At 43.2% G+C, this 14,841-nt stretch overlaps 1 protein-coding gene across 3 annotated transcripts in view; it reads right to left on the bottom strand.

Moving 5' to 3' along the window:
• Nucleotides 1-14,841, bottom strand: part of EXOC4 (exocyst complex component 4) — a 724,031-nt gene that overhangs the window by 349,888 nt on the left and 359,302 nt on the right. The window contains exons 11-12 of one of the 3 annotated variants that reach the window (XR_006384314.1): nt 7,132-7,282; nt 6,756-6,861 (exon numbers count right to left, since the gene is read on the bottom strand). The exons of 1 other annotated variant lie outside the window; for it this stretch is intronic. Coding sequence is in view for 1 of the 2 variants with exons in the window: in XM_044246588.1 (XP_044102523.1) it covers nt 7,243-7,282 (40 nt within the window). In the remaining variant the exon portion in view is untranslated. Of the gene's footprint in view, nt 1-6,755; nt 6,862-7,095; nt 7,283-14,841 lie in introns of those variants that run through there. One more of the 3 variants, XM_044246588.1, reaches the window with a different exon arrangement.

The following is a 14,841-nucleotide window of genomic DNA, read 5'->3' as shown; positions in this document are numbered from 1 at the left end:
AGATGGGAATAAATGAGGAAAAGAACAAGGAAAAAAAATACACAAAAGAATAGGCAGAAGAAACCAAGTTGACATCAGCACAGAGTCCAGAAGAATGAACAGGGAATTTGGAAAAGGAAAAAAAAAAAATAGATTTAGGTATCACCATAACCAACTTAATAACTCACACCAGTGTTTCAGGGATTTGGGGTAAAATTACTTGCTTCTTCCCAGCCAATAGTAACTTCTTCATTTGATCCTAAAGGCTGCGCCAAAAGGCCAAGCATAGAGTTTCCAACTTCCCTACCAGGAATTCCCTTTAAAAGCAGGTCCTTTAAGGAATCAACACCTGAAAGGCAGAGTAAGGAAGAGGGAGGCGGGGCCCAGGCAGATAACTCGTTCTTTCACTTCGCCTCCAGAGATAAAAGGTGCTGAGACAGTCTCCGTACCAGCTTCTCCAAAATCAAGTCCTGTGAGCACCAGTCGGGGGGTATGGAGGCAGGTCCTGGCGAGTAAGCAGGAATGAGCCCAGTGTGGGATTTCCAGAAGGGAGGTGTAAAATTTCAGTGCGCTGACATTACATGAGGGAGCATATTTCCTGAAAATGAGTTTGTAAAAGCTGATCGATTCATTCGTTTGTTCAACATTCTTCACTTTGCAAACATGTATAAAGCAACAATTGTTTGCTGGGCTGGAGGACAGCCGTCCTTCAAGAGGCAAGCCCTTAAGTGATTCGCTGTGTAATGAGGGTGATGGAGAGCCTTGCAGCATCTGACAGAGCTGTCCCCTTTCCTTAAGACACCTCCTTCCCTTGGTTGCCTAAAAACTAACTTCTCTTGGTCTTTTGCTTCCTCACTGTCTGTTCCTTTTTGAAAAAAAACTCTGTCAGGAGCTCTGCCTCTTCCCAACCTACACGATGGAGGTTCCAGGTCTTGGAAGTCTTTTCTTTACCTGTGCTTCCACCCAAGTGGATTGTATCCTGTCTCAGGGCTTTTCACAGCCTTGGAATGTTGGTGACTTTCAAATTTATATCTGTGGGGTGTCTGGGTGGCTCAGTTGTTGGGCGTCTGCCTTTGGCTCAGGTCATGATCCCAGGATCCTGGGATGGAGCCCCACATCAAGCGCCCCGCTCAGCGTCTCCCTCTCAGAATCCTCCCCCGCTTGTGTTCCTTCTCTCTCGCTGTGTCTCTCTCTGTCAAATAAGTAAATAAAATCTTAAAAAAAAAGTATATCTATGGTCTTTCATGCGGACCCGTACCGTAGCTCTAACCACATGTGACTCTCCCATTTTTAATTTAAATTCATTAAATAAAGAATAATAAGAAATTAGCCCCTCAGTTGCACTAGCCACAACTGTAGTGCTTAATAGCCACGTGGCTAATGGCTATCATATCGGACAGTGAAGTTATAAAAAAAAATTCTACTGGACAACGCTGGTTTAGTTCTCACTTCCAAACTGTAGAGTCTTGTATCCAACTAACCACTCAACATACAGACTTGGCTAATCTAACAGGCATCTCAAATTTCCATCTTCAAGACTGAACTCAGCTCTTCCTGCAATCTTCACCCTCTTTGGAAATCCCACCTTCATTCTTCTTGCTGCTTGGGTCAAAAACCTTTGCGATCTGCTTAACTCCTCTTTTTCTCACACTCCTATTCAACCCACTGGCCAGTCTTCCCAGTCTTCCCAGGACATCCAGAGTGGGACCCCCTCTCACCTACACTGCTGCCAACCTAGTTCATGTCATCATTTCTAACCCAAATTATTGCAGTGGCTTTTTATTCTTTGCTACTACTTTTGTCCCCTTATGGTACATTTATCACATGGCAGCCAAAGCAATCCTTTACAAAGTTAAATCGGATTACGACATTCCTCTTTTCAAAAGTCTCCAATAGTTTCCCACCTCGCCCAGGTGGGAATGGGCTTAGCACCATCTAAAAGGCCTTAGGGTGAGAGAATGGGGATTAAGAAGGGCACTTGTTGGGATGAGCACTGGGGTTTGTACGGAAGTGTTGAATCACTGTATTTATACACCCGAAACTAATATTACTCTGTATGTTAAGTGGAAACTAAATAAAAACATAAAAAACTCTTTCCTCTGCCTAGAAGGTTTCTTTCCTAGGTATCTCATGGTTTGCTGCTTCCTAATTTCATTCAAGTCTTTGCCTGAACACTTTCTCTGAACACCTTATATAAAACAGCAACTTATCTGCCTCCTTTCCACCCTGCTTTATTTTTCTTCAAGTATTTACCACCCTGAGGTATTTTAATTTGTTTATCATCTGAATCTCCCATTAGAATATAAACTCCTTAAGAGCAGGGACTTCATTTGTTTCGTTGCTTGATGCATAATAGAAGCTAAATAAATATTTGTTAAATACAAACAAAACACTATCATTGTGGTGAATGCCCTCACACAGGAATGTATACGAATGTTCTCCAGATCATTCAACCAACTGGGACTATCTCCATTGGGCAAACAATATCCACAAGTGTAGAGACTTGGGTCCTAACGAACACGCACACAGATCCCCCAGCTTAGCCATGATTCTGCCCTTGTTTTCTCTCCCCCTGCCCCCACTTCACAACGGCTCCCCTGGCGCTGACGCCGAGGCCAGCTCTACACTCAGGCAGCCTCATCACCCACACCCCTGACCTGGGACGCCTGACAACTCCTCTTCCTTACCCACTGCTGGAAACATCCTTCCTTGTCCATCTCCGGGCACCACTGCAGGCTCCGCAAGCACCAAAGACAGCTTGCTCTGCCCCTCAACTCTCCCCTCAAGACATGGCCTCATTGAAGAAGGGAGCATCTGTGCTGAGGCACTGGTAGGGCCAATGCAGAAGGGAAAGGTGAGCGCCATCTTGTCCAAAGAGAGGGAGTTCACCCAATATGCCTTGGCAACTAGGAAGGGGAAGACGCCATTGTAGGCCACAAAGAGAGAGGCTAAAAGGGGAGAACAATCCTGATGGGCCTACCAAGAAGGACCCTGCATCCTCCTCGCCATGCGCAGACTTGCCTTTCCCAGAACTGCCGTTGCACCCAGGTCATGTTATGCTCCTCACATCAGTGACCCCTGGAAACTGCCCCTCACCACCTACCTTTCTCAAGTACGAAATCTCGGCCCTGCTCTTTGGTGACCACAAGTAGGGCATGTTGAGGGTAATGTCCTTATTCTCTAAAACAAGAAGGTTGGACTGGATGATCTCTAAGGTCCCTTTTATTTACCAAGTCCCAGCAGGGCCTATGAACTTCTAACCCTGCTGCCAGGTTTCAGTAGGAAGAGGTGGGCTCCCAGAATCTCAAGCCGACTCTAAATCCATTACCAGACACAAATTTTAGTTAAGTTGAGAAAGCTACAGTAAGACACTAGAGATAGATGGTGGGTAACACTGTTTTGCAGAGGTTTGTACCAAATAAGATTATTTCTATGAGAAAATGCATTCTGAGTTCCAAACAACTAACTAATAAATGAACCAGACATATGAACTATAATCTGTTCACAAGTATGAAACTATACTGTTATGATGCTATTGGGTGCCCTGTTACAGAAAAGCTTCAGAAAACTGCCTGTTTGGCAAACGACCGTGAACATGACCTAAAGATGCCCATGGACTATTATACAATGTACGTGTACATTTTTACTTGTCTTTCATGCATTTCTGGGACACGTTTATGAGAAAAGCAAGGCTGTCTTATAACTTATCTTCCATTCATACATTTAATGGCTTTTATTAACCCTGCCTAGATTTATTGCACTTCTTTTGACATTAAAAAACAAACAAATAAACATTCAGAACATAACCTACAAAGGGCTTCTGTAGTGCACAGATTTTGACAGTGAATCACTACACTCATTTGTGGGGAACAGAGGAGGGACGCTCCCCAGCGCCCAAGACACAACATGGTTGTTTAGCTAAAACACTCTAAACATGATGAGGGAATACACAGCAGGTGAGCAAACCGCAAAGACATTCTGTTGGAAAAGGGCAAAAAGCATTTATTGTAAAGGCTATCTTTCATTTATTTGATTATAAAGACTATTTATGGGGGCGCCTGGGTGGCTCAGTGGGTTGAGCCGCTGCCTTCGGCTCAGGTCATGATCTCAGGGTCCTGGGATTGAGTCCCGCATCGGGCTCTCTACTCGGCAGGGAGCCTGCTTCCTCCTCTCTCTCTCTCTGCCTACTTGTGATCTTTCTCTGTCAAATAAATAAATATAAAGACTATTTATGTAGTTGTTTGTACCATACCTGCTGGTTCTTAGAAGTTCCAAGTCTTTTTTTTTTTTTTAAGATTTTATTTATTTATTTGACAGAGAGAGATCACAAGTAGGCAGAGAGGCAGGCAGAGAGAGGAGGAAGCAGGCTCCTGGCTGAGCAGAGAGCCTGATGCGGGGCTCGATCCCAGGACCCTGGGATCATGACCTGAGCCGAAGGCAGAGGCATTAACCCACTGAGCCACCCAGGCGCCCCAGAAGTTCCATGTCTTTGAGGTAGAAAACTTGTGATCAGGTATCATCTGAGATGGGATCTGGTATCATGGAAGAGTTGGGAGACTTGGATTGTTTTAGGCTCTGCTACTTCTAAATCCTAGGTAAGTCACAAAGCTTTACTATACTAGCTCCAAATTCCTCTCAAGTTGAATATAGGGGCTAGATTAGGTGACTAGTAATCTTTTCATGAATACAAATCTATAGGTTGAGCTTAAGTGTGCACGGCTGGGAAGCAGTCTATTTCTCTTCCATTGGCTGCTACGTAGCTGGGGTGAAAACCAGCTTCACAGAATGATGAGACGGAATCTTTAACGGCTATTCTGGCAAAGTTGGGTTGTCTGCCCACAATCATTTTCAGCGCTGACTGGCAAGTGGATGGGCAGAAATGGCCATGTCATCAGATGTTTCCAGTGTGTTCTAAAGAACAGAAGCCCCCAAATCCTTGACTAACGTGTTTATTGTTCAGATAACCTTAAAAAAATGTTATATACACTCTTTGCCTCTGGAAAGTCACAGTGAGCCATGTGTATAAAAGGCTCTGAAAAGTTCTGCAATAAAGAGTTGCTTATCTTAGTAACAGGCAAACAAAAAAGTGTATTACAATTTTCATGGTACTAAAAAGAATTTACTAAAATGGGGTTTCTTGGGAATAAGGAACTGAGTCTTAATTCATCTTTTGGCCTCGGCCCCGAGCACAGCATCTGATATATAACAACGCTCACGATTTTTGAAAAACTGAGTGATGAAACCTGGAAGAGCCTAGAATCTGGAAGCACGGCTGATGTTCTTCTGAGGTCTTATCTATACCTAAAGTCACCAGTAAAATGTAATCAGGAAAGTGCAAATGCAAAAGTAAAATGTACAACAACAAAACAACAGCTTTCTCGGAGGACGAGGGAGTAAACTCAAGCCAGTACGTTCCATTGGAATACTCTCCTCGAGCAGTAAAGGAGGAAAACTAGAAACAAAATATACCGCGTGGGGCTTAGGAAAGTATTATGTTCCACAGGCGCTCAATCAACATTAGCTGATGCTTCCTAGCAGTGTCCATGACTTATTTATCTACCCACTCATGTTCTCAATGCCTCAATTTCCCTGTCTATAAAACAAACAAATATTTACTGCAAGATAAAACAGCAATCCATACTCTCTGAGGAGCTGGGAGGCTCACTTCATGGTACAGGAGCATCTGGAAAGAGGCCGATGATGGATGGCGTGTCCATCACCGTCAGCATCACAACTGTGATTGTGGTGAACGGGCAAGAGAGGCAGCAGGCCCCCTCTCCCGGCTCCGGGGTTCGCTGTCGTGGGAGATGTGTCCCTTCCACACACCCACGCACTGCTCAGTTTCTTAGGGCACAGTGGAAGAGATGAGAATTGATTGCTATGGCAATAAAAGTGAATGTAGCTGGGTTCCTGTTATTTGCATTAATAAAGATTTCCTTTTTTGATCTATGACAAATATTTCTGCCCACAAAGTATTTAGAAATTAAATCATTTACTAGTAAATTATTTACTAGCAAGACAGAATAGAATAGTTAAAAACAAAGCAAAACAAGGTATGGGTTGGGGCTTCGAACAGAGTTAGGAGAGGAGGAAAAAAAAAAGGTTTGATTAGAATCTTGACTGTATACCACAGGTTCCTAATCCATCAGTTTGTAAATTACTTGAGAACAGGGACCGTGGCCATCACTCTTACAGCCCTAGTGACTGGCACAGTGTCTGGAATACATTAGGCATGGAGAAGAGGCTGAAGAAAGGAGAATGCATGAATACCCATGCCTCAGTGTTTCATCCAGCAATAATGAAAACATAACCAGCTACGTAAGGGCTGACACTAATGATTCAGTTGTTTGTAAAATGCTTTCAAGGAAAATTTAAAATGTTTCCACCCTCGTTAGCAGAAGCTTTAAAAGCAGCAGAAGAAGGGGGAAAGCCCCCCAGCATCTGCATACTCTCTGTAACGTCCACCAGCTTCATGTAGGACATGGCTACCAAACTATACAGCAGTCACCCCAATTCATTCCGGAGAAAAATCACTGCTTCCAACATAATACACTAAAACAAATTTATAAATGTTAATAAAATTTTTAAAAGGTCAGGTCACTCCTTCCTGTAACATATGCCAGGGGGAACCTAAAACATCTCAGTATCAGGTCATTGGCAGGACAGCCATGACATTAAAGAATGGAGAAAATGGAATTTTTTTTCTCTTTTAAAATTAGTTAACCAGCACATCTGTCTGCTTCCCCCTGGCTGCCTGGTATGCAGCAAGCCCTGTAACAGGGGAAATTTACTGAAACTTACCATTAAATCAATATGGCCGAGCTCTCTACAAGGGGCTGTAAGAGTCATGCATGTGAGAAAGCTGAAGGGAACAAATGGACACTGAAAATAAGAACAAAAATGTTTTTAAAAAGTAAAGGGAAAAAAAAGTAAAGGGACTCTTCAAATTTCCAAATTTCACAGATCAGACAGCAAAGCCAGGGTCTTGAAATTTGCCTTATAATCCTTTCTTCCTAGGTTAAAATTAGAGATAGCTCTCTTATTCAAAAATCTAGCATGAAAATGATAGACAAAAGTGAGAGTTCTGGCTGAATTATCAGAAATTACTTTGGAGGAAGGTAATAAAACTGGATTTATAGAAAAGAACCATACCAGCATTTTATTTAGTGACAAATGGAGATGCTATTTCTTCTTCTTCTTTTTTTTTTTTTTTTTTTTCTTTTGGCTCATCCATGGAGATTCAGAGGGCAGGGAAATATGTTGTCAAATAATTCTGCTGGAGAGTAAAATGTGTTCTGAATATCTGAGAAGCAAACAGTGAAAATACAGTCTGTGTAGGTCATACTGACATTCTGAATAGATTAGAAATAATAAATAAGTATATTTATATGTATATGAAATATATATATAAAAGATACATTTACTATAAAATCTGGTGTCTCCAAGAGCTGACCATAAATCCATACATAACCCAATTATCTAAATTTATAGAATATACTAGGAAGATCGCTTTGCAAGTCTTAGAGAACTTCAGTTTTATAACTGAAAGGAGTCTTAGAGATCATCTTGGTTAGTAGGGGCGCCTGGGTGGCTCAGTGGGTTAAGCCTCTGCTTTTGGCTCAGGTCATGATCTCAGGGTCCTGGGATTGAGCCCCACATCGGGCTCTCTGCTCAGTGGGAAGCCTGCTCCCCCCCACCCCCGCCTGCCTCTCTGTCTACTTGTGATCTCTCTGTCAAATAAATAAATAAAATCTTTAAAAAAATGTTTATGGTATTTATAAGGCATATTTATACATTTGTATTTGATCCTCATAACCATCACGGGCAATACAGGAAGTTAACTGATTGATCCAAGACTCCCCAGCTGTCCAAGGGGAAAAGCACGTCTAGGTAAACACACTCTTCACTAAATTAAGAATGAGAAAGGAATCCACGGAAAACAATCACTATAATAAAGGTGTAAGTGCCTATAAGTAAAAATAACAGGCAACTAAAAGAACCACTTTTACAACCTGCATGACAATACACTTGCCACAGAAACGGAAACAAATGAACATTCCAGGTTGCTACTGAAGATAAAGAGGACAGCACTGCTATTTAATACAGCAGAGTCCCCCATCACCATACAATGTCAATGGCGTAAGTATCTTTTACAGTCAGAATGCATGTGCTTACAGAAAGGAAAGGAAAAACAGAGATACCATGAAAATCACCTTGAACTTGGCCTGCGGGCTGTTTCTTTGCGGTTTTTGTATGTGGTTCTGTTTTGTCTTTTTTCATTACCATTATCTAAAGAAGGAAAAATCCCCACCTTGCATGGCAGCCGAGCCCACAGAGACCCATTTTGTCACAGGCCATTAGTGTTCATCATTACATAGCTTAATGCAGTTGTCTGTTCCCTTTAGTGAACTCTGCATAGATTTATCTTCAGCTAATGCTGCAGAGGCTAAGGGAAACTACGAAGGTCTCTGGGTTTGTTTGCCTTTATGGGAAGCATTTTTAAATCATTCTGGGCCAAAGGACCCTACAGAGTTGGAAAAGGTAATATGTGCTTCTCCCTTCATACTGGCTCTAACAGGCAATGTTCACTCTCAGGGAGAACAATCTGGGCACACTCAGAGGCACCTTTGTTCCTTGGTGGAGAGCTCTTATCTTGGCTCTGCAGTTCAGAAATCTAGAGAAGGTTTTTTTGCACAGACACACATATACGTGCATATCCTGAACTTCACAACCCTATCTGAGACTCTGGAACTTCACTCACTCACTCAACAAACATACATTGAAGGTCTCCTTGTCTGGTACCATTCTAAGTAATAGGGAAACAACAGTGAACCAAACAGACAAAAGTCCCCACCCTTATGCACCTTATACTCTTAGTGGGTAAGTGGGGACAGTCAGATAAGACCGATACAAGATAAAGTATGCAAATGGTGACAGGGAAACGGGGCGACAGGGACAGGCATATTACAAGTCTAAACAGGACAGCCACCAAAAGCTTTATTAGGACAGTAATGTGTGAGAAGCACCTTGAAAACGTTAAGGTAGTGACTCACAGGGGTGGCTGGTGGAAGAACACTAGTGTTATTCAAAGGTTCAAGAAGTTCAAGGAGAACAGTATGGTTGGAACAAAGTGATCCACAGAGAGGGCTGCAGGAAATGCCCTGAGCAGCAACTGGTAGGGGCAGATCACATAGGGCCTTCTAAGTCACTGGGAAAAACTCTGGTTTTTCCTCTGCATGAATTGTTACCAGAGAATTTTGAGCCCCGAAGTTTATATGACATAACTTGACACTGACACAGGATCGCTATGGCTGAAAAAGAGGAGAGCAATAGATCAAGCGTGAGACTAGTTAGGAGCATAATTCAATTATCCAGGGAGGAATGATGGCGGCAGAGACCAGGAAACTAATTATGAAGGTGATGAACAATGCTTCGATTCCGGGGTTTACTTACAGAAAAGTCCAAAGGATGTGCTGACGGACTGTATCGGGGGTGTGAGAAGAAGGGCAGATTCCTAAGCTTTTGGTCCGAGCAACTGGGCCAATGGTGCTGCTTTCTGTTGAGGTGGGGAACTCTGTAAAAGGCGGCAGTTGGTGATAGATGGTGCGGAGCACTGGGATCTCGGTTTTGGACATTTTGAATGTGAGAGTCCCATGTGACAAAGAAGCAGAAGTGTCAGGTAAAACCAAAAGACCTAGGCTTTCCGGCTGGAGACCGCGGTGGCAGTCCGGGCGGGAGACAGAAATCTGGCAGTCATCTGCTTGAGGTGGGTTTTAAAGTCCTAAGACAGGCTGAGCCCACCAGGAAGGTGAAGGTGGCTGAGAACCAAATCCTGGGCACTCCAGCCCGAGAGGTCAGGGCGGTGAGGGGGACACTCACGAGGAGGGAAGTGAGCAGAGTGCGTTATCCTGGGGGTCAAGTGACGAGACGCTCTGAGTAGGAGAGGACAGAAACCGTCCCCCCTACTGACGCATAGAAGGGGTCGGTCACAAGAATGGGGACACTCTGTGCTGACCAGCAGGAAAAGGGAAGACCGGGAGAGAATGCAGAGAAAGGGAAGCTGGGGGTTATACCTGTTCTCTGCCATCCCTTTCTCTGTTTCAATTTCTCCAGTGAGGGAAAAACAAGAGGAAATGAGCCTTATTCCCTACACGTGTTATCGTTATGAAAACTGACCAAGCCTGTCCCATGTTTTGAGGTCTTGGGAAAAAAGCACAGGAATACTTACTCCCAGCAGAGCCCACGACTAACATTTATTCCGCCACCTGTTGCCATCTGTCTGCTGCTGCTCTGACTGCATCTTTTCAGGCCAGACAATTCTGCTGTTCTCAGCAGAGCAGACACTCAGCTACTACCCCCCCCCCAAACTTTTTCTTATATATGGACTTACTTATGTATTTTGAAGGTGAAAAGGAATGGGACAAAGAAAGGGAGTGTCAAATAGGCTTTCATTTGCTAAAAACTGTGCAGAACTATTATCCTCAACAAAGAAATGCTCTTCAATGTGACATCCAAGGATAATGATTGAGTAAACAAGTCCGAAGCTGCAAAAAGGAACGACATATTGAGGTATGATTAAATACCGCACTCAAAATTGCTCCACTCCAAGCTCTCGGAGACACATAATCGCTCTATCTAATAATTTCTCCTCTTGATTTCTCTGCAGCTTTTAATAACTCTCTCCTCCTTTAAACCCTCTTGCATCGTTTCCATAACCAGCTTTACTTCTGTGTCCTTTGCTGTCTCATCACTTCCCTCGTCCTCTTTACATGGCGTGTTCCAAGATTAAATTGACCTCAGCTTTCAATTCTATTCAAGGCTTAAAAATCCCCTCTATGCATAAAATACAGGGATTAAGAGCTCGGATTTAAACATCATCAAGATTTCCACTGAAATCTCACTGTAACAATTACTAGTTGTGTGACCTACGGCAAACTAGAAAAATCTTTTCTGCACCAGTTTCCTCATCTGTACCATTTCCCCATATCCTCATAGATATTAATACTATCTGCTTTATGGAGTTCTGTGAAGGTTTAATGAACTAATCCACGTAAGGCTCAACATCAAGACTGGCATGTATTAAGCATGCAAAAAATATGGACTATTAGTGTGATTCCCGAAAATAAATTCCTAGCTCTGGCCTCTCTTTATTCCAAGGGCACTTTCTCCTGCCTACTAGAATTAGTCATTTGAATCCCTCAAACTCTCTGTGAACTCAAAACAAAATAACTTAGTATATGTGGATTAAAGAAAATCTACTGTTGAATCATTAGTAAGTCAATTACAGCAAATTATTCAATAAATGTTAGCCTAAGAGAGCAATGAATAAAATGGCATTTCAGTATTGGAAAAATAACTTGAAATAAAGACAGTGTCTAGAAAGTATTTAGCCTATGCCTCCTGCAATGCTGTCTTGTCCCACTTTTTTTGCCTTACCGGGCTGCATCTGGTCCAGTTTCATTCTTACAATTTTTACTAATAAAGACAGTATGTTTAAAAAAAAAAACCAAACACAGTATGTTTATTCCATCAATCATCTTTGCCCACCCTAGACAAAAGTTACTGGTCTAGGAAATGTCTTAGGAACTTTAGAACCCCATGATTCTAAGGCATTTTTCTCTTTAAAAACAAAACCCAGGGCACCTGGGTGGCTCAGTGGGTTAAGCCGCTGCCTTCGGCTCAGGTCATGATCTCGGGGTCCCGGGATCGAGTCCCACATCAGGCTCTCTGCTCAGCAGGGAGCCTGCTTCCTCCTCTCTCTCTCTCTCTCTCTGCCTGCCTCTGCCTACTTGTGATCTCTCGCTGTCAAATAAATAAATAAAATCTTTAAAAAAAAAAACAAAAAAAATAAATAAAAACAAAACCCAACAAAACAAAACAAAAAACCCCTTTTATTATTAATGTATTTCCAGTAACAAATTGCTTCCATTTCAAATATTGTATCCTGGGGTGCCTGGATGGCTCAATCAGTTAAGCAGTCAACTCTTGATTATGGCTCAAGGCATAACCTCAGGGTTGTGGGAGCGAGTCCCTCGTCAGGCTCTGCGCTCAGCAGGGCGTCTGCTTGAGATCCTCTCTCTCTCCCTTTCCCTCCGCACCCACCTCCACTTGTGCATGCTCTCTCTCAAACAGATAAATAAAATCTTTAAAAAATGTATATTATTCTATTATCCTAAGATTGTTAGGGAGGTAGTACTAAGAACACGGAGCACCCACTCACAGTGGTCCTGCCTCACTTATGAACGCACTCAGAAGCACGTTCTCACACCACACTCCCGCTGGATACGTCGCTCACTGCTTCTTTTTAACGGGATACTCGATTTGCTGTCAAAACCGAAATTGGCCAATAATCTTTTCTGAAATATAGATTCTCACTGCCATCACACTTCTTTTATTTCACAAATATATAGCCCTTCACCATAAACACTTGATAAAATATAACCATGGGGCCCATCAAATGTGTCTTTTACCATATCTGTGTGCACTTCCTATATTCTCCATAGCTATAAACTTTTCACTTTGAAGAAGGAGATGGATTACCATGGTTTAGAGGTAGTCACTAAAATGCACAGATTTCCTCCTGAATTGCTCCGTGACCACACGTAATAAGATGTGTATATGGTTCATGGTAATTTTGTGCTTCTTTCCCTCCAATGGCAGTTTTGTTTTTTTTTTTAAAATTCAGGAAGAGTTGACATACAATATCCTGTTAGTTTCAGGTGTTCAACCGAGTGCTGTGACAATTTTGTACATTACACAGTGCTCCCCACAGTACGTGAGGTCCCCATCGGTCACCACATAAAGGTAGTACTATTGACTATATTCTCTATGCTCTACTTTTCATCCCCATGACTTACTTTATAACTGGAAGCGTGCACCTCTCAAAGTGGGTCTTCCCAGAGCCTTACTCTTGGAATACACAGCTGCTCGGGGAGCAACAGAGACCCAGACAAGCACGTGAGCAGGGTGCGCTCATGCCCTCGCTCCCCTCCCTTGCAGCTATCTCTACCGCTCTTCCCCTCCACCCCCGCCACCCGTGAAAAAGCCCCCGCTGGCTTGAGTGGTGTGCTGGTGAGCACGCTGAAAGTCCGACCAACAGAGGAGTTCAAATTTTAAATTCACTGTATGGTACTGTGTTCAGTGACCTTGAGCAAATAATTTTATCTCTTTCGCAGATTCCTGATTTTCGAAATTAAATGACTGTTCTGAAAATGAAGAGAAGTCAAGATGTGAAAAGTCAGCGGTATACAACAAGCACTTAATAAATAGCCATTCCCAGGCACAGCCTGGTACAGCTTCCCTTTCCACTAAACCTGCACTCCATTTTAATGACATGTTTGGTGTGTAGCCCCGCAGAATCTAAGTGGCATTGGGTCTCCCCATCAAGTAATCAGAAAAAAAAAAGTTAAGAGAAGAATGGTCGGGGGAGCAGAAAGGAAAACTCTAAATCGCACTCAAAGGTTTAACACTCTGCAGACTGGATGCTTTTAAAATTTGTAGGGTTCCACTAGGCCCATTCAGTGGAGAGTATGTACCTTCCTGTGGCTTACAGAAATCAGCATAAAACAAACCCACCAGCCATTCGAGAGCTGCCTGCCGGCTAGCAAGGGGCCTTTCACATGATGCTGCAGAAACGGGACCTCAGAGGGACGGGCATCTTTATCAGCATTCTCTCTCCCCTTCCATTTGTGCTTTTTAAAAACTACTGCAGTCAACACAGGCAGCTGTCTCTCTGCGCCTCCACATTTCCCTTCACCCGAGCTCCCAGACAGCAGTTTTCCCATCCTCACCTCTGCCTGGAAAATACTCAATAAAGAAATGAGTGGAAACAAATTAGTCATTCTGCAGTCTATTGATTAAGCCCCATTAAATCAGGGTCACACTGGGTGCGCTTTGGGGGAAGGGAAGCAATCAATCCAAGGCTGCAAAAAAAAAAAAAAATTAATGGAAACACACTCAGAAGTTTTAATCCTTTTTACCTTGTTATTAACATTCAGGCGGTAAGTCCTGAGCGTATGGCTCAAGGGCCCTAACAAACCCTACAACCGGGGAAGGGAAAGCACATTATTAACTCCATACACCGAAGGCTGGTGGCAGGCGGGTGCGAGCTTCGGCTTCCTGAGTTGTAGAGAAATGGATGCTAGTAAAAGAAGATGTCCAGAGTGGAAGACAGTTCAGTCAGGTCTTACTTATCTCTGGGAAAATCTATGTCCTCGAAAGCTGCTAAAAAAGTAAATTGCCTCTTCCTCTGTCTGAACTAAAGCAAGGAGGGTTTTTCAGAATCCCAAGTGACCCACAAAGCTTATGTGACAGCAAGAGTAGGCAGGTGACTGGTGGCCTTTCTGATGCACGGCACAAGAGAAGTCACTGAGACCACGTGATCCTACAGGTGCCAACCTCCGTGTGTTGAGGAGCCTCCTAGAGAACCTGTTTAAAATGCTGATCCCCTGGGGCACCTGGGTGGCTCAGTGGGTTAAAGCCTTTGCCTTTGGCTCAGGTCATGATCCTGGGGTCCTGGGATTGAGCCCTATATTGGGCTCCCTGCCCCGAGGGGAGCCTGCTTCCTCCTCTTTCTTTCTGCCTGCCTCTCTGCCTACTTGTGATCTCTGTCAAATAAATAAATAAAATAAAATGCTGATCCCATATGCTGTGGCCAGAGTTCTGACCCACCAGATCCAAAGTAAGGACCGCGAAGCCACCTTTTTAATAAATTCTTTTGCTGATAATTAAATACAGGTGGTTCTTGGAACACACTTTCACAAACACTGTAAAAGGATAAGACAGAACCAAAATAAGCAATAATTTTGATTTGTGGCGGGGGGAAAGGAGAGAGAGATTCAAGTGGCAAAACCAGTCTTTCCT

The sequence above is a fragment of the Neovison vison genome, chromosome 4 (assembly GCF_020171115.1).
Source record: "Neovison vison isolate M4711 chromosome 4, ASM_NN_V1, whole genome shotgun sequence".
NCBI classification, from domain to species: domain Eukaryota; kingdom Metazoa; phylum Chordata; class Mammalia; order Carnivora; family Mustelidae; genus Neogale; species Neogale vison.
This window is presented reverse-complemented; position numbering and strand designations above follow the sequence as displayed.